The sequence below is a fragment of the Thalassophryne amazonica genome, chromosome 17 (genome assembly GCF_902500255.1).
Source record: "Thalassophryne amazonica chromosome 17, fThaAma1.1, whole genome shotgun sequence".
NCBI lineage: Eukaryota > Metazoa > Chordata > Actinopteri > Batrachoidiformes > Batrachoididae > Thalassophryne > Thalassophryne amazonica.
This window is the reverse complement of record NC_047119.1, coordinates 70,537,302-70,563,062: the sequence shown is the minus strand read 5'-3', so window position 1 is coordinate 70,563,062 and position 25,761 is coordinate 70,537,302. Positions and strand designations below refer to the sequence as shown.

The following is a 25,761-nucleotide window of genomic DNA, read 5'->3' as shown; positions in this document are numbered from 1 at the left end:
CAGAAACACTGAAAAGTTCAGACACTGGTATTCACGCTGCCATGAACACTGCCATGAATGGCAGTGTGAATACCAACATACATTCGCCAAAAGTGCTAAATCACTTAACAACAGAATTCTCAGTTTTCAAATTGCCTTTTTTTTTTACAAACGAAAAAAATGACATATTTACAAATGCAGATTTAATGTAAAAACACACGTTACAGTAACGTGTGTGTGTGTGTGTTTTTTTTTTTTTTTTTACATATTCTGACCAACCACTGATGACAGGAAACTAATTTTCCTGTAATGCTTTTCGGCATGTGTCTCTGTAAAACGCTAAAACCTTCAAAATTGGTGCATTATTTTAAAACTAAAACATATAGCTGATATTTTCGCTTGGTAAAACGACAGAGGTGACATTAATTTCAATAATTTGTCCAGAATTAGTTTGTTTAAACTTTTATTCATAAGTCTAAACTGTCTTGCTGTGCATGACTCCTGTGATACATCTGCAAGTCTGTATGGTGTGAAAATAAATGATCTTTTTTCTCTTCCTTTTTCTCTGGTAGTCACCTCGCCTCTGCTGAGGATTGAGCGCTACCTCTCACAGCTGTCTGTCTGCTACAGGCAGGCACTAAAATGAATGATTTCAGGCTTTACAAATGTGTTCAACTGTTAAGCTTAATTCACTACGCCTGCAAAAATATGTTAGCGGTCTAAAAGTTATCGGAACTAAATTTAGCGGAAGTTGATTGGTCCGCTGATGGTTTTCAAAGTTAGCTGAAAAGCTAATCCGCTAAAAAAAAGAAGTTACAGATTAGCAGATCTGTGCCCACGTGTGTGTGTGTGTGTGTGTGTGTATTACACTAGTGTATTGCCCGTGAGGATCCACAGGTTCTAGACTGTGTAGTATTTATAAAATAAGTAGCTGACATTTGTCAAGGGTGGTAATAAATTAAGCAAAGCTTGTATAATGAGTTGGAATGGTGTGCAATTACAGAATGTTTTTAAAACCTTAGACCTCAAGCAATTTTTAGAAGAGGAACTCAGTCCTTTTATTTTCTGTTAATGATGTAATTTTTTGTAATAATTTACTGTCTAAATGTATTTATAAATTGTTTAGGTTCTTGTTATCATATACACACTATTATTATTTTATTTTTACTTCTATTTTGCCATTTGAATTTTAAATAGACCACAATGGAAATACGTGTTTTCACTTTATGTTGTCATTCATGTGTTTTTACTGTGTTTGAACTTACTAAATAAAATCACTTGCCGCACTCATGGTTTTAATATAAAGATGACTTGCCGCCTCCTGCTGGAATGGCATGTGAGTCCAGAAAATAGTTAGCAACATCCATTGTACTAACATGAATCACAATAACAATATTTAAAGCCTTGCAGCGCAAAGTCCATTGTTTACTGGTGAGCAAAATTTGATAATTTCTCCAAAAATATTTGTCCTTACAACTTTCTGTTTTCACAGAATTCTTCTTTGACGCAGAATACATAAGCATAGCAAATGTCAGCTCTCCCAGTTTTTGCGTGATTGAAGCCATACACACATGCACGCAGAGCTATATATATATATATATATATATATATATATATATATATATATATATATATATGAGACAGAGAGATTGTGTAGTTAAACTAGGTTTTTCTTTTTTATAATCCCAATACAATATTGTGTGTTTGACCCCCATAATGATCCTTACATTTTCTTCTCTATATACTGAGAGACAAATGTATGTTTATATGTATGTCCCTCTCCTGTCCGCACGACACCTTGAAATAGAGTCAAACATGGCGCACACATACTTTGACATATAGGGAGTGACATAGGCTATTGAGCACTTTAGCTGTAGTCGTAGTAGTTAAGGGGAGAGACACTTTTGTGCTGCATCATCAGCAAGTGTGCTAAAAGGTTGGTGTCATACTTTTCTATTCTCTTGTTTTTCCTTTGAGCTTTTCACCTCTTCATTTTTGCAAGTAGTAGGAGTAGATGCAGTAGCAGCTGTCTTGATGCAGTTCTGTTTGTGCCCTAGCAGTTCTCTGGATTGGAATCCGGGATAGGTGGCAGGTGATAGCTTTGTTCGTGAAGAGGAAGTTTTCATTTTAGTCTCTGAATCAAACCCACCCTGGGACCAGTAATCAGCTGGTTTACTTTTGTTTCATTGCTGGCAGTGTGAACACAAGGCCTTTCATGTTTTGTTGGTCAACATTCCTGCATTTAAAGCCTGCAACCAAAAAAGGTGGGATTGGAGAGATTTATTGTAAATATTGCGATTAAATCATCACTTTTGCAGCCAGTTTACTTGATACAAGTGAAGCAGTACATTAACATTTCCAACTCACTGAATAAGTCAACGGTTCTCAGTAGGATTTTTTTTTTTTTTTTTTTTTTCTGTGTAATGAGATGGAAAAGCCCCCCGAAGCTTTTACATTATGGGCTTATAAAATAACTTTCTTTTTCAGTCTAAATATACCAAAAGCTGAAGTCCAGATGGAAGAGGAGAACATCTTTGTGCTTTTAAATGTGAGGAAAGTGTCTCCAAAAACTCCACCAACAGGTCAAAGCTGCACAGGAGACCTTCATCTGGTTAAATGTCCTGAGGGTCCAGCTCACCTGTCATCTCTGCAAACTCACACCTGTTGCTACGCTTCTAAATAAAATGACTGCTCTTTAAACTGCAACTATTTCATAATTTGAAAAAGCTGTTTCCTTTTATATTTTAACATTAAATGAATCATTAAAGATGTCCATTAAGTCAGTGTTCAGTCAATTAAGATACTTGCACAGGTAGAAGAAACCCCGCCCCTTATTGTGCATAATTTCAAATCATTCACAATCACTAGAATAGTTAAATTCATATTTTAGTAGTTGCGCTGTTATTATTATTACAACATTAAAAGCAAATACATACTCAATGAGGATGGAGGATGAGGACTAAATTAAAAGAAAAAAAATTCATCATGAGGTTTGTCACATTTAGAACACACTGCAGTCATTGTTACATCATCTCCTGTTGTGTTTATAATAAATATTTACATTTATTTATGGTGTCTTTTTCCTGGTTGAAATTTAAATGTACACATTACTTTATATGCCATTTTATTTGTCTGAAAATAAATGCTCAGGGTTCCTTATAATGTTAATCAAGAAATCCTCGGAAACAACAGTAGTTATGGTTTTAATTTACAAACATCAAAGATTTCTAAAGAATCTTTTTTCTTGTTTACTTAAAACTATTTTAATTGCAAGTTGTTGTTTTTTTTAATGTAAGAAATGTAATCAGAAATTTATCTTGAATTAAAAAACAAAAAGCGGTGGATGATTCTTGCTTCAGTCCGCAACAACAGAAAAGAGTCTGGTTTAGTGACTTTAATCAGCAGAAAAGGTGAGTCACGATTGACATCTTTAAATGACTTTGACAGAGGTTGATGAATAAATTGTGGACCTGCTGCTTCTAAATCAGAACCAGCAGGTCCACAATCAGCGTAGAGAAGTGATGTTTTTCATGCTACACGTCCTCAAAAACAGCGTAACAGCCCAAGTGCAGTGTAATTTTTTTCAGACAGCAGTTTAATGGATCGTTACTATTTGTCTATAACGGTAGTGAGAAACCTGATGTCTTGGACTTAATATCAGTCATTAAGAAAGGCGAACAGTTTGATACTCTGTGGTAAATCTGTCAAGGAGGCACTGACCATGCTGGAAAGATAGTAGTGAGGGAAACCACCAAGAACTAACTCCCTAACTAATTATAGGTTTCTGTGGGTGTGAGTGGAGAAACTGGGAGTGGTGCAACTATTTATTTGCATTTTACATATTGTTACAACATTTTGTGATTTTTGGGTTGTGTATGTTGCATTTTTGAAGGTACAGAACTCTAAAGAAAATCTTAACATCAAATTGGTGCCGATGTGTCATTGGACCAGGGGAGTTCAATGTAGGAAATTGGTAGACATCCAGCTTTTCACTAATGCAAAGCAGTCCTCTAAGGATTTTATCTGTATGAGGTTACCAGCAGTTATTGGCATGTATATCTGAGTGTCATCAGCATTGCAGCGAAAGGTAATCCCAAAACGCTGCAATACGAGGGCTGTCAATAAAGTAACGGTCCTTTTTATTTTTTTCAAAAACTATATGGATTTCATTCATATGTTTTTACGTCAGACATGCTTGAACCCTCGTGCGCATGCGTGAGTTTTTCCACGCCTGTTGGTGACGTCATTCGCCTGTGAGCACTCCTTGTGGGAGGAGTCATCCAGCCCCTCGTCGGAATTCCTTTGTCTGAGAAGTTGCTGAGAGACTGGCGCGTTGTTTGATCAAAATTTTTTCTAAACCTGTGAGACACATCGAAGTGGACACGGTTCGAAAAATTAAGCTGGTTTTCAGTGAAAATTTTAACAGCTGATGAGAGATTTTGAGGTGATACTGTCGCTTTAAGGACTTCCCACGGTGCGAGACGTCGCTCAGCGCTCTCAGCCGCCGTCGTCGGCCTGTTCAAGCTGAAAACCTCCACATTTCAGGCTCTATTGATCCAGGACGTCGTGAGAGAACAGAGAAGTTTCAGAAGAAGTCGGTTTCAGCATTTTATCCGGATATTCCACTGTTAAAGGAGATTTTTTTAATGAAAGACGTGCGGACGGGTCCGCGCGTCGGGACGCAGCCAACGCGCTGCGGCGGCACAGGAAAAACACCTCCGTGTTGATAACCATTTGTAAAATCCAGGCGGCTTTTGATGGCTTTCAGTGGAGTGAGTATATGAGAAATTGTTTAACAGGCAGGACATGTTCCAACTTGTCCTTAAGGCTTTCAACAGAGGTGTTTTTCCTGTGGCGGAGCGTCGCGGCGGCTGCGTCCCGACGCGCGGACCCGTCCGCACGTCTTTCATTAAAAAAATCTCCTTTAACAGTGGAATATCCGGATAAAATGCTGAAACCGACTTCTTCTGAAACTTCTCTGTTCTCTCACGACGTCCTGGATCAATAGAACCTGAAATGTGGAGGTTTTCAGCTTGAACAGGCTGATGACGCTGCCTGAGAGCGCTGCAAGACGTCTTGCACCGTGGGAAGTCCTTAAAGCAACAGAATCACCTCAAAATCTCTCATCAGCCGTTAAAATTTTCACTGAAAACCAGCTTAATTTTTCGAACCGTGTCCACTTCGAAGTGTCTCACAGGTTTAGAAAAAATTTTGATCAAACAAAGCGCCAGTCTCTCAGCAACTTCTCAGACAAAGGAATTCCGACGAGGGGCTGGACGACTCCTCCCACAAGGCGTGCTCACAGGTGAATGACGTCACCGACAGGCGTGGAAAAACTCACGCATGCGCACGAGGGTTCAAGCATGTCTGACGTAAAAACATATGAATGAAATCCATATAGTTTTTGAAAAAAAATAAAAAGGACTGTTACTTTATTGACAGCCCACGTATGTGCCCAAGGGGTGCTATATAAAGGGGGGAAAAGCAAGAGGCCTAAGACTGATGCCTGTGGAACCCCAAATTTCTTGTCACTAAGGTTAGAGGTAGTGTTACTGTACAAACACAGTGAGAACGATTGGTCAGGTATGATGTCAACCATGCAAGGGCACTCCCAGTAATCCCAAAATGATTCTCCAGCCTGTCATTTAGAATATGATTCACAGTATCAAATGCAGCACTGAGATCTAACAGCACCAGAACCGTAGTGGTGTCCGAATCTATTGCAAGCAGAAGATCATTCACTACTTTAGTGAGGGCTGTTGCGCAAAGAGATTATTCTCAGTGAGGTGGTCCATGAGCTCCTGTGAAACCACTTTTTCCAGCATTTTTGACCAAAATGATAGATTTGATATCAGCCTATAGTTTTTCAATACACCAGGATCAAGATTAGATTTCTTAAGTAATGGTTTAATCACTGCAGATTTGAAACATTTAGGAACAGATCCCAAAGTTAAAGAAAGATTAATAATTTCCAGCACAGTCAGCCCAAGAGTGGGCCACAGGACCTTAAACAGTTTTGTTGGTATGGGATCAAATAAACAGGTTGTGCTTTTTGTTAACATTACGAGTTTCGTCAGCATACCTAGTGAGATACTGTCAAATTCTGTAAATCTAGGTAATACCTCAGTAATTGTGCCCACCTCAATAGCAGGGTGTAGTGGCTGGGTTAAGGCATGCTGGGATATGTTTAACCTAATGTCATCTATTTTCTTCTCGAAGTAATCTGAGAAATCTTGTACTGTAAAAAGAGAGCGACTCACAGGTGGTTTTTATGAATACGTGTTGTCACCGTGTCGAACAAGAACTTTGAGTTATGCTTGTTTTTGTTGATGAGATTTAGGTGATTTGAGTTATTATTTAAATCCATTTTTAGATTATGATGATGAATGGCTTCACCTGAACGCTGTCCCCAAATAAAAGGTTTTTCTGTATAATCTGTTATATTTTCCAAAAACTGGCAGTATTTCACAAGTTCCACCAGGGTATGTAAACCTACAAACACAGCTGTACGGTCTGACATGCAGACCCCTTGTGTGTGTGTGTGTGTGTGTGTGTGTGTGTGTGTGTGTGTGTAGGGAGCAGAGGCTTTGGTGTCAGCAGTTCTCCCATCACACAAGACTGCAGCATCTCCAGAAATAGCAGTGTATCTCAAGGAGTCTGTGGGTAACCCCACCAGGATAGACTATGGAACAGGTACACCTAATCCCACTTTCTGTGTGTGTGTTTGTGTTTTAAAGCTGTTTATAAAGCTGCTTGTGAAGTCAAATGACTGCGTACACATCAGCACCCAGGTCCACACTTCAGGGGGTTCAATCTGGTGGGCACCTGAAATATACTTTCTCTTAGCAAGAATTATAAAGTACACCGATTTGATAGCTGACAGATTTTGTTGGGTGGCTGCAGCCACTTTTGGCATCACTACAGTGGCTGGTGTACCGAGGGAGTGAAGACCAGTTCCTTCCAAATGTGTCACCACTGTCAGTGAGAACATATGAGGCCCACGTTTAGGTTCTTTGGAGGTCCTTTGTGTTTTCCCAGTCTGTGCTTGACTCCAGCGAGTGAAATGCCAGTGAGAGACTTTTTACTACAGTTCCAAATCTGTAAAAGTTGTGAGGGTATAGAACATGCAAAGATAAAAAAAAAAAAAATGTAAAGATAAAAAAACAACAAAAATAGAAAGACATCTCATGTTTTGTGTGGTCAGCTTCATTTCATCTGTTACTAAACCGTATTTCCTTGTTTAAATGCCTGACCTTGAATAGGGGCCTAACGGCCAGGTCACAACTTTGTTTGAAAACAATAACCGCCTGCTTTAAATAAGTGTCGGGCCTTATTTGCTTCTGTAACTCCATGGTCACGCCCATGACGTTGACATGGGCGTGACCCTTTTGAAGTTCTATATCATGTTGTAATGCAATTTACCGCTGGAATAGTAGGGAGTGAGGCGTGGAGAACAACCAGGCTGGACTTTCTTTCCACCTGCACCTGTTTCTGGTATGTCAGCAGTCTATGGTTACCAGTCGTTCACACCACCACCACCCCCCGCCCTCCCGCCCTTTTTCTGGATAAATTTATCCCTCAACGAGCTCCACTTCTTTATATAATCATCAGCCTCCAAACCACCGGTACACACAATTTCCCTCCATGAACTGCGACTCATTTGAACTTCTTTGTAGTTTTTGGACTCCGTGTTGTAACATTGGTCATATTTACTTTTTATATACTTTTCTGATAAAGGTTCCTCTATTTGATCCATGATTGAAATGTAATTGGTATGTGCACTGCAAAAGGTATTTAAAATATGACTGGAGAGGAAGGAGTGAAACTGAAAACGTGACCAATCACAGCCCCTGTGGCCGCTGTCGTAACGACATGTACTTTAAACTTTTGGCAGGTGCACGTCAGGCTATAGGAGAGGGGCTCAGAGAGGGTTCACAGGCACACAGAGGGGCTCCGATCTAAACCGGTTGTCTTTGATTCTCCACACCCAGGGATATGTGTGAAACTTGACACCACATGACCGTCCAGGCAGCAAGCAGCATTTTGTTCATAATCACCGGTCTTGAATAAAGACCTGCCTTGTATAGGTGCCATGTTCAGGCATTTAATCAAGGAAGTACGGTACATCCATTCCAACATTTAAGGTCCGCCATATGCCCCCCCCCCCCAAAAAAAAAATTGGAATGAGTGCAATTTAGGACTAGTAATGGGAGAAAAACCAAAATGGGAGATGCCATCAGGGGATTGCAATCATGATTTTATACAAAAGCAGTATGCTAATCACACACACACACAGTTGTATGTAAAAGTTTGGGCACCCCTGATGATTTCCATGATTTTCCTTTTATAAATCATTGGTTGTCTGGATCAGCAATTTCAGTTAAATATATCATATAGCAGACAAACACAGTGATATTTGAGAAGTGAAATGAAGTTTATATGATTTACAGAAAGTGTGCAATAATTCTTTAAACAGAATTAGACAGGTGCACAAATTTGGGCACCCCAACAGAAAAAAATACATCAATATTTAGCAGAGCCTCCTTTTGTATAAATAACAGCCTCTAAACACTTCCTATGGCTTCCAGTGAGAGTTTGGATTCTGGTTGAAAGTATTTTCGACCATTCTTCTTTATAAAACATGTACAGTTCAGTCAGGTTTATTAGGTTCCGAGCATGACCAGCCTGCTTAAAATCACACCACAGATTTTCAATAATATTCAGATCTCGGGACTGAGATGGCCATTCCAGAACGTTGTACTTATTCCTCTGCATGAATGCCTTAGTAGATTTTGAGCAGTGTTTAGGGTCGTTGTCTTGTTAAAAGATCCAGCCCCGGCGTAACTTCAACTTTGTCACTGATTCTTGAATATTGTTCTCAAGAATCTGCTGATATTGACTGGAATCCATGTGACCCTCAACTTTAACAAGATTCCCAGTACCTGCAGTGGCCCCACAGCCACACAGCATGATGGAACCACCTCCAAATTTTACTGTACAACCCCTGGCAAAAATTATGGAATCACTGGCCTTGGAGGATGTTCATTCAGTTTTTTAATTTTGTAGAAAAAAAGCAGATCACAGACATGACACAAAACTAAAGTCATTTCAAATGGCAACTTTCTGGCTTTAAGAAACACTATAAGAAATCAGGAAAAAAAAAAATTGGCAGTCAGTAACGGTTACTTTTTTAGACCAAGCAGAGCGAAAAAAATATGGAATTACTCAATTCTGAGGAAAAAAATTATGGAATCATGAAAAACAAAAGAACGCTCCAACACATAACTAGTATTTTGTTGCACCACCTCTGGCTTTTATAACAGCTTTGCAGTCTCTGAGGCATGGACTTAATGAGTGACAAACAGTACTCTTCATCAGTCTGACTCCAACTTTCTCTGATTGCTGTTGCCAGATCAGCTTTGCAGGTTGGAGCCTTGTCATGGACCATTTTCTTCAACTTCCACCAAAGATTTTCAATTTGATTAAGATCCGGACTATTTGCAGGCCATGACATTGACCCTATGTGTCTTTTTGCAAGGAATGTTTTCACAGTTTTTGCTCTATGGCAAGATGCATTATCATCTTGAAAAATGATTTCATCATCTCCAAACATCCTTTCAATTGATGGGATAAGAAAAGTGTCCAAAATATCAATGTAAACTTGTGCATTTATTGATGATGTAATGACAGCCATCTCCCCAGTGCCTTTACCTGACATGCAGCCCCATATCATCAATGACTGTGGAAATTTACATGTTCTCTTCAGGCAGTCATCTTTATAAATCTCATTGGAACGGCACCAAACAAAAGTTCCAGCATCATCACCTTGCCCAATGCAGATTCAAGATTCATCACTGAATATGACTTTCATCCAGTCATCCACAGTCCACGATTGCTTTTCCTTAGCCCATTGTAACCTTGTTTTTTCTGTTTGGGTGTTAATGATGGCTTTTGTTTAGCTTTTCTGTATGTAAATCCCATTTCCTTTAGGCGGTTTCTTACAGTTCGGTCACAGACGTTGACTCCAGTTTCCTCCCATTCGTTCCTCATTTGTTTTGTTGTGCATTTTCGATTTTTGAGACCTATTGCTTTAAGTTTTCTGTCTTGACGCTTTGATGTCTTCCTTGGTCTACCAGTATGTTTGCCTTTAACAACCTTCCCATGTTGTTTGTATTTGGTCCAGAGTTTAGACACAGCTGACTGTGAACGACCAACATCTTTTGCAACATTGCGTGATGATTTACTCTCTTTTAAGAGTTTGATAATCCTCTCCTTTGTTTCAATTGACATCTCTCGTGTTGGAGCCATGATTCATGTCAGTCCACTTGGTGCAACAGTTCTCCAAGGTGTGATCACTCCTTTTTAGATGCAGACTAACGAGCAGATCTGATTTGATGCAGGTGTTAGTTTTGGGGATGAAAATTTACAGGGTGATTCCATAATTTATTCCTCAGAATTGAGTGATTCCATATTTTTTCCCTCTGCTTGGTCTAAAAAAGTAACCGTTACTGAGTGCCACAATTTTTTTTCCTGATTTCTTATAGTGTTTCTTAAAGCCATAAAGTTGCCATTTGAAATTACTTTAGCTTTGTGTCATGTCTGTGATCTGCTTTTTTTCTACAAAATTAAACAACTGAATGAACATCATCCGAGGCCGGTGATTCCATAATTATTGTCAGTTGTTGTAGGTAGCAAGTGTTTTTCTTGTAATGCTGTGTTCTTTTTCAGCCATGCATACCGCCCCTTATGTCCATATAACTGAATTTTAGTTTTATCAGTCCATAGCACCTTATTCCAAAATGAAGCTGGCTTGTCCAAATGTGCTTTAGCATACCTCAAGCAACTCTGTTTGTGGCGTGTATGCAGAAAAGGCTTCCTCTGCATTACAGCATCTCTTTGTGCAAAGTGTGCTATGTAGTTGAACGATGCACAGAGACACTATCTGCAGCATGATCATGTTCTAGGTCTTTGGAGCAGGTCCGTGGGTTGACACTGACTCTTCTCACCATCCTTCACTTCAGCTTATCTGAGATTTTTCTTTGCTTGCCACTCCGGGCCTTAACTTGTATAGAGGCTCCCATGTTGCCACTCATTAGTAGAGATGCAAAGAGGAGAAACGTTTGCAAATGGCCACCTTAAATACTTTTCTCATGATTGGATTCACCTGTGTAAGGAGGTCAAGGGTCAATGAGCTTACAAACCAATTTTGTGTTCCAATAATTAATGCTAAATGTATTCATGCCCAAATTTATGCACCTGCCTAATTTTGTTTAAATAATTATTGTGCACTTTCTGTAAATACTAGAAACTTCATTTCACTTCTCAAATATCACTGTGTTCATCTGCTATATGATACATTTAACTGAAATTTTTGATCCAGACAACCAATGATTTATAAAGGAAAATCATGAAAATGATCAGGGGTTCCCAAAGTTTAACGTACAACTGTGTGTGTGTGTGTGTGTGTGTGTGTGTGTGTGTGTGTGTGTGTGTGTGTGTGTGTGTGTGTGTGTGTGTGTGTGTGTGTGTGTGTGTGTGTATATGAGAGAGAGAGAGATATGAGTTCAAATAAACAAAGCACAATAAAGAATTATCAAACATCCAAGGGAGAAAGAGTGTTTGATCATATTGGTGTCGATTGGCTGTTTTAGTCCAGAAACTGTCTGAGGGTAGTGAAGGTCAGTCAGGGGCTGTGAGTCTGTGAAGTTGTCTATAAGAGGAGGAGATGTCACTGTTGGTATATATGTGGATGAGTGTATTTATTAGTATCGACACGTCCCCTTTAATGTCTAAATGCATGTAAACGTAACTGTGTATGTGCTGTGTTTTATCAGGCCATGAAGCTGCTTTCGTTGCGTTCCTTTGTTGTCTCTGCAAGGTCGGCGCACTCGGGAGAGACGATCAGCTCGCTCTCGTTTTTACAGTTTTTAACAGGTGAGCTGTTACTGCTTCAGACTGCCGTATGATCGGCTTGTTCGGTTTTCTTCCTTCTTTCTTATTTCCTCTGTGTGACAACAGAGAGAATTTATTTTTGATACAACAAAAATTTCATTTTTCATTTCACCATTTGAAATTTGCCCACATTTCACATTTTAAAGTTTGTCAGACCTTGAAAAGCCAGTGCACTTGTCATTTGACCCTGAACCATCCCTTAGTTATGCTGCTATAGACGTAGACTGCTGGGGGGTTCCCATGATGCACTGTTTCTTTCTTTTTGCTCTGTATGCACCACTCTGCATTTAATCATTAGTGATTGATCTCTGCTCCCCTCCACAGCATGTCTTTTTCCTGGTTCTCTCCCTCAGCCCCAACCAGTCCCAGCAGAAGACTGCCCCTCCCTGAGCCTGGTTCTGCTGGAGGTTTCTTCCTGTTAAAAGGGAGTTTTTCCTTCCCACTGTAGCCAAGTGCTTGCTCACAGGGGGTCGTTTTGACCGTTGGGGTTTTACATAATTATTGTATGGCCTTGCCTTACAATATAAAGCGCCTTGGGGCAACTGTTTGTTGTGATTTGGTGCTATATAAAAAAAAATTGATTGATTGATTGATTTGATCATAACTTTTTTATTTTGCAAACATGACTAATGTCAACAAACCTTCAACACATTCGTACTGATCATATTAATAACTTAGTTTTAATAGTTGTGTTGTACAGAAGCATGTTGCTGCCACACCAGAAAAGGAAATTTGAACAAATACATTATAATGTGATGCTGATTATCATGTTTAGCACATACTATGTTGTGTCATGTATCACAATATGAAAACATCATGAAAATAAATATCAGAATTTATACTTTTGCAATGTGAAAAGTTTCACACTTTAATTAGTTCATGAGCCCACACCTAAAGCGCCCACCTCCGCTGTCGGCACGGGGGGTGAATTGCCTATTCCTTCAAAGTATGTACAAGTAGTGGCTCTCGCAGTGTATTCCATAGGGTGCTGTTTTACTATGATCGCCTCCAAAAACGTGCTAAAACAGGATGAAACAACTCAATCCGGTTTGCATCCTAACAGGCTGGTTTATAAAGTGCAGACATGGCAACCGGCCTCAAACGAAAGTAAACAACTGCACCCTCGAGCAGAAGTTCATCTGCTTTCAGTGCGTGTTTACCATTTCTAAATGCTTGACAAATAAGTGTTGTGTTTACAAATAAATGTGCTTTTGTAAAATGTCATTTTTTTTCATTTGTGTAAAAAAAAAAAAGAAAAAAAAAAGGCAGATTTGTTGCAATTGCAAAGCCGAAAAGTCTATTAAATTGTGATTCTGGTTGACAACTGTGTGATACAACTGGCGTCAAAATGCAAAGAACACTGCCATATATCAGTGTTGTCGACCTGAATTACAGTTTAACAGATCCATTGTTATGATGCCTCCTGGAGAGGCTGATTGATCCATTGTTATGGTACCGCACGGAGACGCTAACCGGTTGAATGATGCCTCACGGAGCGACTGATTAATGCATTGTTATGCACCGCACTGCAAAGTTCAACGACCAAAATACCAGCATTCTGTGTGCAATGAACATGTTTTCACTATTATTTGATTTCTTTGTGCGACTGACATCGTTATTCAAGCATTCAAAAGGCTATACCTATTGCCACACCACTCCAACCATACACGAGAAAGTTTTTTTGACAGTTCTTGTTATTGAAAGAAACCGCGTCTCCCTTCATCATATCCATTGCAATTTAACAGACTTTTTGGCTTTACAAATGCTTTTTTTTCACAAATGAAAAAAATTACATATTTTACAAAAGCAAATTTATTTGTAAACACCAACTCATGTTACATTGATAAGTCAACAAATCAGTAAGAGTGGAGGCTATGTTTACCCGTAATCCCTTTGGGCATCTACGTGTTAATGTTCAAATCTTCAGAATTAGTGCATTATTATAAAATTAAGAGATATGTGTTACAAATCACTTTGTACTTTATAAGAGTTTACATTCATGTAGTTATTCTGTCTGAATTAATTTGATTTATAAATCAAAACCATAAGTCAAACCTCATGAACCTCATGGCTGGACAACTGTATGCTGTTAAAGTAAATGATGCTTCCCTACAGCAGTGGGAAAGGCGCACAAAGATAGAAGCGCTGGCTCATTGGCTGTGTTTGGGTTTGTGATCGCCTTTGATTCTATTAGAAGCTTTGGCGGTGTTTAAACTCAAAACTGGCTTGTTAGTAGCTGAGAGTGTACAGGAGACAAACTTGAAAGTTAGCGGTTAGCTGTAGGTTCCGAAAATCTTTTTAGACAGTTTATCGGTTTAGCATTATGAAAGATAACTTTTCAGTTAACTGATTAGCAGTTATCAAAGCTAACTTTTTGGCAGTGGTGGTCACATTTCCGATAATCCGATAACAGATAATTATCAAAGATAATGTTTTCTTTATCGGATTATCTTTTTAGATAACTTTAAAAACCATTATCGAACCAATTATCTTCCGATTAATCTTTGTCCGATAACTTTTAAACCGATAAACAAAATAAACAAAGCTGAACAGCCACAAGCATTTTTAAAATTAGTTTAGCACTCACCTGTTAAAAGTTTTGTAACAGACACACAGCCATAACCTTTGCAAATAGAAGAGAGCCGCTTGTATAAAAAGCATCTCATTCATGTGCAGACAAAAGAGAAACAGCCCCAAAAGAAAAAAAACATTTCCTTTAACACCAATACCAAAAGGCTGCCGATATCACCTAAGTCATCCAGAGGCATACGTTTTTAACTTATGGTTCAAATTTTAACCAAACAAATTTTGGACAAGTTATTTAAAATTACTGTCATGTTTGAGTTTTATTAAGTGAAAATATCAGATATATGTTTTAGTTTTAACGTAATGTGCTAATTTTTAAGGTTTTTTGAGCACATCCTGTGAGCCGCAATGCATTTTGGGTAGGATGATGTAATCTCAGTACATCACGACAGGACAAATGCATTTCAGACACTCTGTTCAGGCTCCACAGACAACAGCATTAAACTCTAGTGCCTAAAACTCTCTTGAATATATTCTCTGCGTTTATAGATGTTGGTTTTATTTGCGTTTGTTAAATTCCACGCATTTTAAATGTAGCAGACAGGGATTACTGTGTCTGGAATTTTGTTTTCAAGGCCTCTACTGCCATCTACTGGTCAGTAGTGTTCACTAAGCGTGTGGGAACCAGTAGATAGCAGTGTTCTATTTATTTTGACCCTGGTTATGTCAGATGATTGTCAAATCAACTTTTTGACTTTGCAAATGGCTTTTTTTGTGTGCAATGAATGTATACATTATACAAGTTTCACTTTTTTAATGGAATTACAACCTTATTTCTTCTTCAGATTCTCCCATTTTTTGCATCCAGCCTTATTTCCTTTAGAAATTTCCTTGACAAATAATATCAGTCTATTAGGACGTCAGGTTATGTGTTACACATATACATGTGTGTGTATATATTTTCCAACTTATTCCCATTGATGAAACTTTTCATTTTCTGCCTGAAAGCTTATTAGATGAGTGTGTTCAGGGCTCCGTTTGTTTACAAAATACACATTACAGACCTTGAAATCCAACAGCAGGGATTGATATTATCCAAAGATTTATGAACATACAAATTAACGTGCTTACACTTTATCATGATTTTTTCCGTTGTGAGATATAAAAGTGTCTTATCGTAGCGTTCGTGTGTGTATGTGCATTATAACGCAGCGCACGAGCGACGTTACGATATTCTTCAGAACGACAACATACGCAACATGCATCCAGCAGCATACACGTTGCTGTCATAGACAACTGCCTGTAAAGTTTTTTGGCAAGTTATAACTTTCTAAACAGTGTAATTTGTAATGAAAGCTGCTTCATTTGTGCGGCTCTTTCGACGCAATGTTTGTTTTTTCAGAGACAGCAGTAAGCTCCTCCTACCCCTCCAAACGGAGGGATTTGTAGCCCTTCTCCTTCCCCTCCGCCTCGCTCCAAAAAGAGGCACTTTTACCCAGAATCCTTTGCGATCTGTCTGTTACAAAACCTCAGAATTAGTGCTTTACTCAACATTAAAAGATATATGTTATATTTTAACTTTGTACAAATGACATAATTGACATTAATGGAGTTATTCTATCGGTGTTAATGTTATTTATAATCAAAGCCATAAGTCAGCATGACTTTATTTTTCAGGACCTGCGCCTGACCGGAGTGTCATAATTGATAGAGAGTTGGCTTTATGGCTGTTCTTGGAGTGTTGGGCGCTCTGTAGTAAATAAGAGCTTCCAGCAGGGGCAGAATGTAGAAAGAAAAGTGTGGTCTCATTGTTGGGGTCTGTTTTTATTTTTAATATTATTGTAAGCTATTAAATTTGTTCTACTACTGGTTGTAGATGTGTCAGAGGTAATATTGGAATTTATCTGTTATTGGTTATCTGTAACTTCTGATACATTTTTGGGTGGTTTATTGTTTTATCTTTATTGAAGATAACTTTTCAGTTATCTGATTATCTGTTATCGAAGTTAATTTTTTGGTTATCTGTGCCCACCACTGCTTTTTGGTTGCTGTGCCCACCACTGCCTGAGAGTCCTGTAACAATTCAAAGAAACCTATGTGAAGCCAAGCTGTGGACAAGAAGCTCCCATAAATTCCCACTGTTTAAAAAAAAATAACCACATGTGCTGAAGATGTTGTAGTTTGCCAAAGAAAACATTAACTGGCCTAAGAAGAAATGGAGGAACATTTTGAGGACTGATGAAAGCTAGATTGGACCACATTCACAAACTGTTCTTAACAACAAATTTGTTTCTAAGTCCTGCTTGTGAAGTTTTTTATGAAGATTGTGGCACTCATGAATGCTTTTCCTATCCAGGATGTGTTCTTAGATGAGAACAAATCCTATGACCACTCAGTAGTACTGGCAGCTGCCCCGCCCCCTTCCACTGGGGGAGGACTAAGCTCCACACTGCAGTCTGACTGTTGCAAAACACACAAATGACAGGAACTAACATGTATGGTTTTAGGGTTTATAAATGTTGTGACCGTTAAGCTTTACTCACTATGCCAGAAAAAAAAATGTTAGTGGAACTAAATTTAGCAGAAGCTAATTGGTCTGCTGATGGTTTTCAAAATTTGCTAAAACGCTAATTCGCTAACAAAAACATTAACTTAATTAGTGGAAGTGTACCCACCACTGCAAATACATTATGTACAGTTGTATGCAAACGTTTGTGCACCCCTGATAATTTTCAGGATTTTCCTTTATAAGTCATTGGTTGTCTGGATCAGAAATTTCAGTTAAATATATCATATAGCAGACGAACACACTTGATATTTGAGAAGTGAAATGAAGTTTCTAGTATTTACAGAAACTGTGCAGTAATTATTTAAACAAAATTGGGCAGGTGCATAAATTGGGGCACCCTTGTAATTTTATTGATTTGAATACATTTAACACTAATTATTAGAACACAGGGCAACACAGTGGCTTAGTGGATAGCACTGTTGCCTCAAAGCAAGGTCATTAGTTCAGTTCCTACCTGTGGCCTTTCTCTGTGGAGTTTGCATGTTGTCCCCATGTTTGCGTGGGTTTCCTCCAGGTGCTCCGGTTTCCTCCCACATCCAAAGAAATGCGGGTTAGGTGGATTGGAATCTTTAAATTGTCTGAGTGGGTGTGAATGTGTTTGTCTGTTTATGGCCCTGTGACAGACTGGCGTCCTGTCCTGGGTGTACCCTGCCTCACGCTCTATGACTGCTGGAATAGGCTCCAGCTCCCCACGCCCCTTAACTGGACTAAGCAGTTAAAGATGTGCGTATGTGTATTGGAACACAAAATTGGTTTGGCAAGCTCATTGACCCTTGACCTCCTTACACAGGTGAATCCAGTCATGAGAAAGGGTATTTAAGGTAGCCATTTGCAAATGTTTCCCCTCTTTGTATCTCTTCTAATGAGTGGCAACATGGGAGCCTCTAAAGAACTCTCAAATGACCTGAAAACAAAGTTTGTTCAGCGTCATGGTTTAGGGGAAGGATACAAAAAGCTATCACAGAGATTTCAGCTGTCAGTTCCACTGTGAGGAAATGGAAGACCACAGGCACAGTACTAGTTAAGGCCTGAAGTGGCAGGCCAAGAAAAATCTCATAAGCTGAAGTGAAGGATGTTCAGAACAGTCATACTCAACCCACAGACCTGCTCCAAAGACCTACAACATGATCTTGCTAAAGTGTCTCTGTGCTATACAGCGCACTTTGCACAAGGAGATGCTGGATGAAAGAATAATGCAGAGGAAGCCTTTTTTGCATGCACGCCACAAACAGAGTCGCTAAAGCACATTTGGACAAGCCAGCATCATTTTGGAATAAGGTGCTGTGGACTGATGAAACTAAAATTGAGTTATTTGGACATAAGGGGCGGTATGCATGGTGGAAAAAGAACACAGCATTCCAAGAAAAACATTTGCTACCTACAGTAAAATTTGGAGGTGATTCCATCATGCTGTGTGGCTGTGTGGCCAGTGCAGGTACTGGGAATCTTGTTAAAGTTGAGGAGCACATGGATTCCAGTCAATATCAGCAGATTCTTGAGAACAATGTTCATGAATCAGTGATAAAGTTGAAGTTACGCCGAGGCTGGATCTTTCAACAAGACAACGACCCTAAACACTGCTCAAAATCTACTAAGGCATTCATGCAGAGGAATAAGTACAACGTTCTGGAATGACCATCACAGGCCCCAGACCTGAATATTATTGAAAATCTGTGGTGTGATTTTAAGGAGGCTGGTCATGCTCGGAACCTAACAAACCTGACTGAACTGTACATGTTTTATAAAGAAGAATGGTCCAAAATACCTTCAACCAGAATCTAAACTCTCACTGGAAGGTATAGGAAGTGTTTAGAGGCTGTTATTTATGCAAAAGGAGGCTCTGCTAAATATTGATTTTTTTTTTTTTTTTTTTTTCTGTTGGGGTCCCCAAATTTGTGCACCTACCTAATTTTGTTTAAAGAATTATTGTACACTTTCTGTAAATCCTATAAACTTCATTTCACTTCTCAAATATCACTGTGTTTGTCTGCTATATGATATATTTAACTGAAATTTCTGATCCAGACAACCAATGATTTATAAAGGAAAATCATGGAAATCATCAGGGGTGCCCAAATAGGCATACAACTCTCTGTGTGTGTGTGTGTGTGTGTGTGTGTGTGTGTGTGTGTGTGTGTGTGTGTGTGTGTGTGTGTGGTGTGTGTGTGTGTGTGTGTGTGTGTGTGTGTGTGTGTGTGTGTGTGTGTGTGTGTGTGTGTGTGTGTGTGTGTGTGTGTGTGTGTGTGTGTGTGTGTGTGTGTGTGTGTGTGTGTGTGTTAGATAATTTCTCTGTGATTCTGGGAGCGATGAGAGAATGGTTTCATCAGCCAAGTTCTGAGAGCAAATGCGTCATCGGCTATGAAATGATTATTTTATTTTTATATGGCATGGTGTGAAGTAGGACAAAACAGTGGGTCGCATTGGCACGATTAATTGCACAGCAGTACGGGTATCAATTTCGTCTAATTGTCAAGGTGCTTTAACCTGAATGGAGATGTTTCTCATACTGTGGTGTCAGCTCTATTTATCACGTACCAGGGATCGTGGATCAGTTTGAATACATCAAATACTTGAAGAGATCATGTTATGCTGAAAGCAAAATAGTCTTGAAATGACCGTTTCAACAAGACAATGACCCCAAATACACCAAGTGAGCAGCATCTTGCCTCCAGACCAACAACATTAACGTTATGGAGTGACCAGTCCAATCAGAGGACCTTAATCCAATAGAAAACTTGTGGGGTGACATCAAAAATGCTGTTTCTGAGGCAAAACCAAGAAATGCAGAGGAATTGTGAAATGTAGACCAATGGTCCTGGACTGGAATACCTGTTTACAGGTGACGCAGATGTGAAGCAGTTCTCAGAAACAGTAGTTATACAAGCATTTTTCAGTTTATACAGTAAATGTTTGAATTGGTAAAGAAACATGTAGACACTGCTATTTTTATGAACAGCCTAGTGTTTTTTTTTTTTCACTTTTTGTAAAGTAATAAATTTGATAAAAAACTTTTTCTTCATGTGGAATTGAATGTGCAGTGTTCTCAATGCATTTGAGTGCATGGAAATAAAAGCATTTATAAGGATTTTGAGCTTTACTTACTTTTTAAACACACAATTATTTTGAACAGGTGTATACATGGATACTGGCAATAAGTTCTATTTTCTTATTACTGCAATTTATCCTCAAGATATGAAGTGAATAAAGTTCAACATAGGTCTCGAATTAGATTTTCTTCCCAGCCTCCTGATGGTCCTGTACACCTGACTTATCACTGCTTCAGACAGGTGCTGCTGAAAATATTTGTGTTATAAATCCTCTTTCAACCAAGCAGTTTTAGGGACTAACAGCTGAAGAGCTCCCCAGAGAACTACACCCCCTGATGGCCTTTATTCTGTTTGTATTTGTTCTGTCACTAGGAACCTGGCAGAAACTCATTCTTATGGCCCTGTCACACCTTGAGGATTTAGCCATTGTATACTGCTGACAGCCTCGTTTCCACCGAGCGGTCTGGGTCGGTACTGCGTGGTATGGTGCGGGTTGGAGCGGTTACATCTGGCTTTGTTTGCGTTTCCACCACCGGCAGAACCCTTTTGTTTGGCTGGCGTAACATTAATATTGAGGAGCATGTCATCGAGCATGCGTACGCTGTCGTGCAGTATCTTTTCTCCACACAGAGGCCAAAGAAAGCAGTTTAACATTTCTTTAAAAAAAAAAAAAAAAAGGTTTTTTTTTGTCTTGGTGGATCATGGGATTTATTTTTATCGTGAGCAGACTGCTGAAGTTGACTGATGTCTGTGGTAAACAGGCATCAGTTTATTTGATGTGAATGAATGAGGCGCTGTGACTCTTTCAACTTTTAAAATAAGTTAAATTTCTTGTTGTGGCACAAAGTCTGTTTCAGGTTCAGGCTGAGAAATGCACAAAACACTGAAGGACTTCTTTTAAAACACTACGTTTCTTCAGCCATGACATGGAATTAAAGTATTTTCAGACATCGTTTTCCAAAATCGGGACACTTTGTGTCTACTTTTCTTCAGGCTGTGATGATGAATTTGACTGAAACGACGGAACAAGACTAAGACTTGATATTTCCTTTGTGTGTGAATGGTTTTAATATTTGTAACGGTCTGAACTGCATGAGGACTGCAGCTTTCAGCCAATCAATGGACAGATTTCAACTTATGAGTAACGTACAAGAAATGTGTGTCAACAATCGCATAACTTACCTACAACGTACGGTTCACGTATACAGGACGTATCAGTCATATGCTGGCATGCGTCGAAAATATTGTGCGTGCCCAAAATTTTTCCAACATACTAAGCAGCCGGTCTGCTCTGTCAGCCTGATCCTGTCAGATCTCAGAAGCTAAGCAGTGTGGGACCTGGTTAGTACTTTGATGGGAGACCTCTTTGGAACACCAGCGGCTGTGTGTGTTTCTCCAGGTAAAACTGGAGTTGTGTCAGGAAGGGCATCCGGCGTAAAACTTGTGCCAAATATCAATGCGGATCTGGTTGTATCCGCTGTGGCGAACCCGAACACAAAACGGGAGCAGCCGAATGGACGACGACAACAACAACTTGCCATATTATGACATATTTCAGCATGCTTCAACGTGCTCTTAACGTATACAGATCTTACCCATAACTTATTAGATGTATGCCAGCATTTTTAATATGCGCTGGCTAAATTGTCAAGGTGTGACAGGGGTTTTACTTAATCAATGGATCCTATTGTCCTGAGAAAGGCCCTTTCCTGAAGTAGAAGCTAAAAAAAAAGCCCCATCAACACCATTATGCCAGTTCCATGTGGTAAACTGAAAATGAGGGTTCTTTCTCCACACAGTTCCAGATTTTTTCAGGTAGCCTATTCACAGTTGTAGCAAGGACTCTGCAGTGTTTTTGACAGTCCCAGCAGACTGTCAGATGACGTCACCTTCCTCCCCGTCAGCTAAAATCCAAACACGACTCAAACTTATGATAAAGCTGCAACCCACAAGACCAGCCACATATTAAATATTTGAATGTGAACATTTTTAAATCTTTGACAACATACCCATAAACAGCAGACACACAACTACACAATTTAAAATGTAACCTCTACATTTTTGTGTTACTTCATCTTTAATAGTAGTACTTCTGTCTTTTGGATTTGTCTGCAAACTCAGCCCATGGGGCTCTAAATATAGTCAGTTTTTTTTTTTTTTTTTTTGTTTCACATTCCCCACAGAAAGCACAAATAGTTGAAATTGGGCCAAAACTGCAAAATGATCCTCCTCCTATATATATCAGCCTGATTTTGTGTGTGTGTGTGTGTTCGTTCACATGTATAGAACTGGTCAGAATTTCTTGATTGTCATCAGCACGCTCTGACCCAGAGGTCAGTGTATTAGTCTTTAGGTTGTTGGCAGCATTACTCTCAAACCAGTGACTTGATTTTCACTTTACTTGGTTAAAATGTTGGGTCTGGGCTCTAAGAGCAACATGACATTTTGGGTAAGACCTGTGTGGTAAAAATTTTGATTTTTCAGATATCTTAATGTGATGAGGAAGCTACAGAGGACCTACAGAATGGAACCAGCAGGAAGCCAAGGTGTTTGGGGATTGGATGACTTCCAGTTTCTTCCCTTCCTGTGGGGGAGTTCCCAGTTTATAGGTAAGTCGCATGCACACACATACTCAAAAAACAGAAAATGGTGTTTATATGTATGGATTAGAGATACTGTTACTTAACCTTCTGGGTCCCAGGGCATAATTGGCTGTTTTTGACTACTTTTGGTTTTACCTTCATAATTTGCCTTTAAAAAAAAAACGTTGCCTTGTTTGGTTTCATTTTTTGCAGCGCAGCCTCTCCTGTGTGACTTTACAGTTTTCCTTTCATTCTGGCATACTGTATTGACAAAATGAAACTAAATTCACACAAAAACACGAAATCCAAATTGGAAAATTTTTTTTTTTTTTTTTTACTGTGAAAACCACAAACATGTTTAACAAACCATTTTTATAACTTGTAATGCAAATATAGATTGTAAATTTTGGAAACATATGTACAAATGGAGCCAACATTATATACAACGTTGTATATAACAACGTTATATACAACTATTTACATTAAAATACAGGAAATGCAGGGTTTTTTGTACAACTATTTACAAAACAATAAGATGCCACACAAATTATTTGTGCCACTCAGGAAAACGATTCCTGTCCAACACAAGACAAAGGGGACACAGGTCTGGCCCAGAGGAGTAGCGTCACTCCTCCTGCTGTCCACCTGGAGGCAGTGTTGACGCTTTAGTCTGCCTTTTGTGGCTGTTTGACCAGATCTCCTTAGCAACCAACCCATGTGGTTTGGTAATTTTAATTGGTTTAGGTCAGGCATTTTTCCACCAATGGTAAAGAGGAAGTCATGTTTTTTTCCCTGCAACTCCTGCTGTGAAAGATAGCAAAACAAGGAAATAGTTCACGTATATAGTTTGATGTCCACACTTTCAACACATATTTGAACGGAGACTCAGACTGTTGATTGGATGGTACGTCCGCTTAATTCGGTCATATGACTTTGACGCGGAGATGCGTCAGACATCTCCAGAGGGAGGGAGTGTTATAAAAAAGCACAGCAGAAATCAATCCTTTTCCCCGCTTTGATATCCATACTGGTTCCAACCAGTGTCGAAGTTTATCATGGGAAGAATTACAAGTTCAAGCAATTTAACATATAGTGAACTTGGAGTAATGGGTCAAAAATTATTCTAGTCAGTATGAGACAAAGTATATTTCTTAAGAATAGGAACAGTACAGCATCACACTTAAACGCAGAACTGTATACAGATGCTAACTCTGTGCAGAAGGTATCAAGACATGCTTGTGATATGATGTTGGTCTCCAGATTTGTAAAAGTGCATGTACTCGCCTGTAAGTGTTTTATATCATCACTTGCAAAGGTATGACTCAGTCACTTGCATATTCTGTTTTTGTGTAGCTGGGCAGGCCATCATCTTTACAGAGCCGTGCCACGCCCCCACGGGGCCGGCCTACAGTTGGCTGGGCTTTGGTCCTACCAGATTTAAAATACATAGAACATGCGTCGTTACTAGATAACACACCAGATATCACACTAAACTGATGTGGTTTAATCCATGTTTCAGATAAAAACAATGCATCTATAGATTTCAGCGATTTACAAACATAATCAACTGATTTGCATAAAACCTTTGTGAGCTGGGATAGTGTGCCTGTGAGAATACCTTCTCAGACTTCAGCTGTCTGATCTCCTCCCCGTATTGCTCATTCTGCTGCTGTGGGGTGTCCAGCCTGGCCGTCTGAGCATCCAACTCCACACTCATTGGCTGCACTTTTAGGATCACCCTTCAATTCCCCATCAAAGTGGGAAGCATGATGGTGCTATGATACAAAGCATCACGATGGGCCAGCTAGCTTAATGAGCTAACAAGCTGGATCTAAATAGAAACCTTATTAAATGTAAAGATAACTGAATAAGAGGCCGTCTGATAACTGCCTCAACATAAAACCAACCAAACACAAAGCCAGCAAACATTTTAGTTCTCCACATTTAAAGCAAACAGAAATGAGTTGCTCCTTTTTTTTTTTAAGCTGTAACCTATGCTGACCAGGTGAACCATTACATGAGTAAATGTGCTGTGTAAAGGTTCATACACAGATGTGATGGTGAACTCAGTTTTAATGGGAAAGTCAGTGGGGACACCAGGTGGTGGTAATGTGCACTTACACTCCTTTTCCCTCCAGATCACCCAACACTGGAGCCGCGGCACTTCATTGTTGACACGGTGGTGAATGAACATTACCAAGACTACATGTTTCTGGATTGCATCAAGTTCATAAATGAGGTAAGTCAAATCAGAATACATGTTTTGCTCATTGTTCTGTCATTTTTCCTCTGCTGACATTAGTGATGTGGAGTTGTAGGTATCCACTAGACGCTAACCCGATTGCATTGCTTTGAAACTAGTCTTTCTTAGGACAGAGTTCTTATGTAGCTCTCTGCAGACAAGCTCGGATGTTAACGTGATTCATTTCAGTGTATTTTTCATCTTGTGAGTTAGATGCACTCGATTACAAAGTGTCACTATGTAACATAACAGTCTGGTCAAATCAACACTCCAAAAGCAGCTGCAACCAAATGACACATTTGAGTGTGAACATTAGGAACATTTGTCTTCCATGTCAGTGCTGATGTCTCGTCTTTTGGATGAGGCAGCAGGTAATCTTGTTTTGGTTCCGGTATTCTTTGTGCTGGGCAGCACAGTGTGTCGCATGGTCATATAACTTCACACCATTGCATTAGTGGTAGAACGGATCATAGTTGGTGCCTGTAAAACACTGGTCATTCTGTCTTGTGTTTTCATCCAGGACCACAGACAAAACTTCATTGTTTTCATTGCTTATCAAGTAGTTTTTAAAAATGGAAAGTAAATGTTGTGTTGTTTGTTGCTGATCTGCTAATGATCCGACCTGTGACTTAAAAGCCGTATCTGATATGAGCTGTCAGTTTTGTGATCTGTGACACATCTACGTTGCATTCATGTAACAACTGCAGTGGAACTGTGGGCGTGGTGCTCTCTCTCATTATTGTATCTGCCCTTCAGTCTCACAAATGTTTACCATATAGAATTTTTTAATGCAACATTTAATTAGCAGAGTTTCCCATAAAAGCGGTGTCGTCCCGCTTTAGTTTCATAATGAGCTGTAAATAC

General features: G+C 39.3%; 1 protein-coding gene across 2 annotated transcripts in view; it reads left to right on the top strand.

The window, feature by feature from the left end:
- The window catches only part of ptpa (protein phosphatase 2 phosphatase activator), a 102,129-nt gene that overhangs the window by 17,330 nt on the left and 59,038 nt on the right, over window positions 1-25,761 (top strand). For both annotated transcript variants that reach the window (XM_034192651.1, XM_034192652.1), the window contains exons 5-8: window positions 6,555-6,672; window positions 11,814-11,913; window positions 22,558-22,682; window positions 24,794-24,894. In XM_034192651.1, coding sequence (XP_034048542.1) covers window positions 6,555-6,672; window positions 11,814-11,913; window positions 22,558-22,682; window positions 24,794-24,894 — 444 coding nt within the window. The remainder of the gene's footprint in view (window positions 1-6,554; window positions 6,673-11,813; window positions 11,914-22,557; window positions 22,683-24,793; window positions 24,895-25,761) is intronic.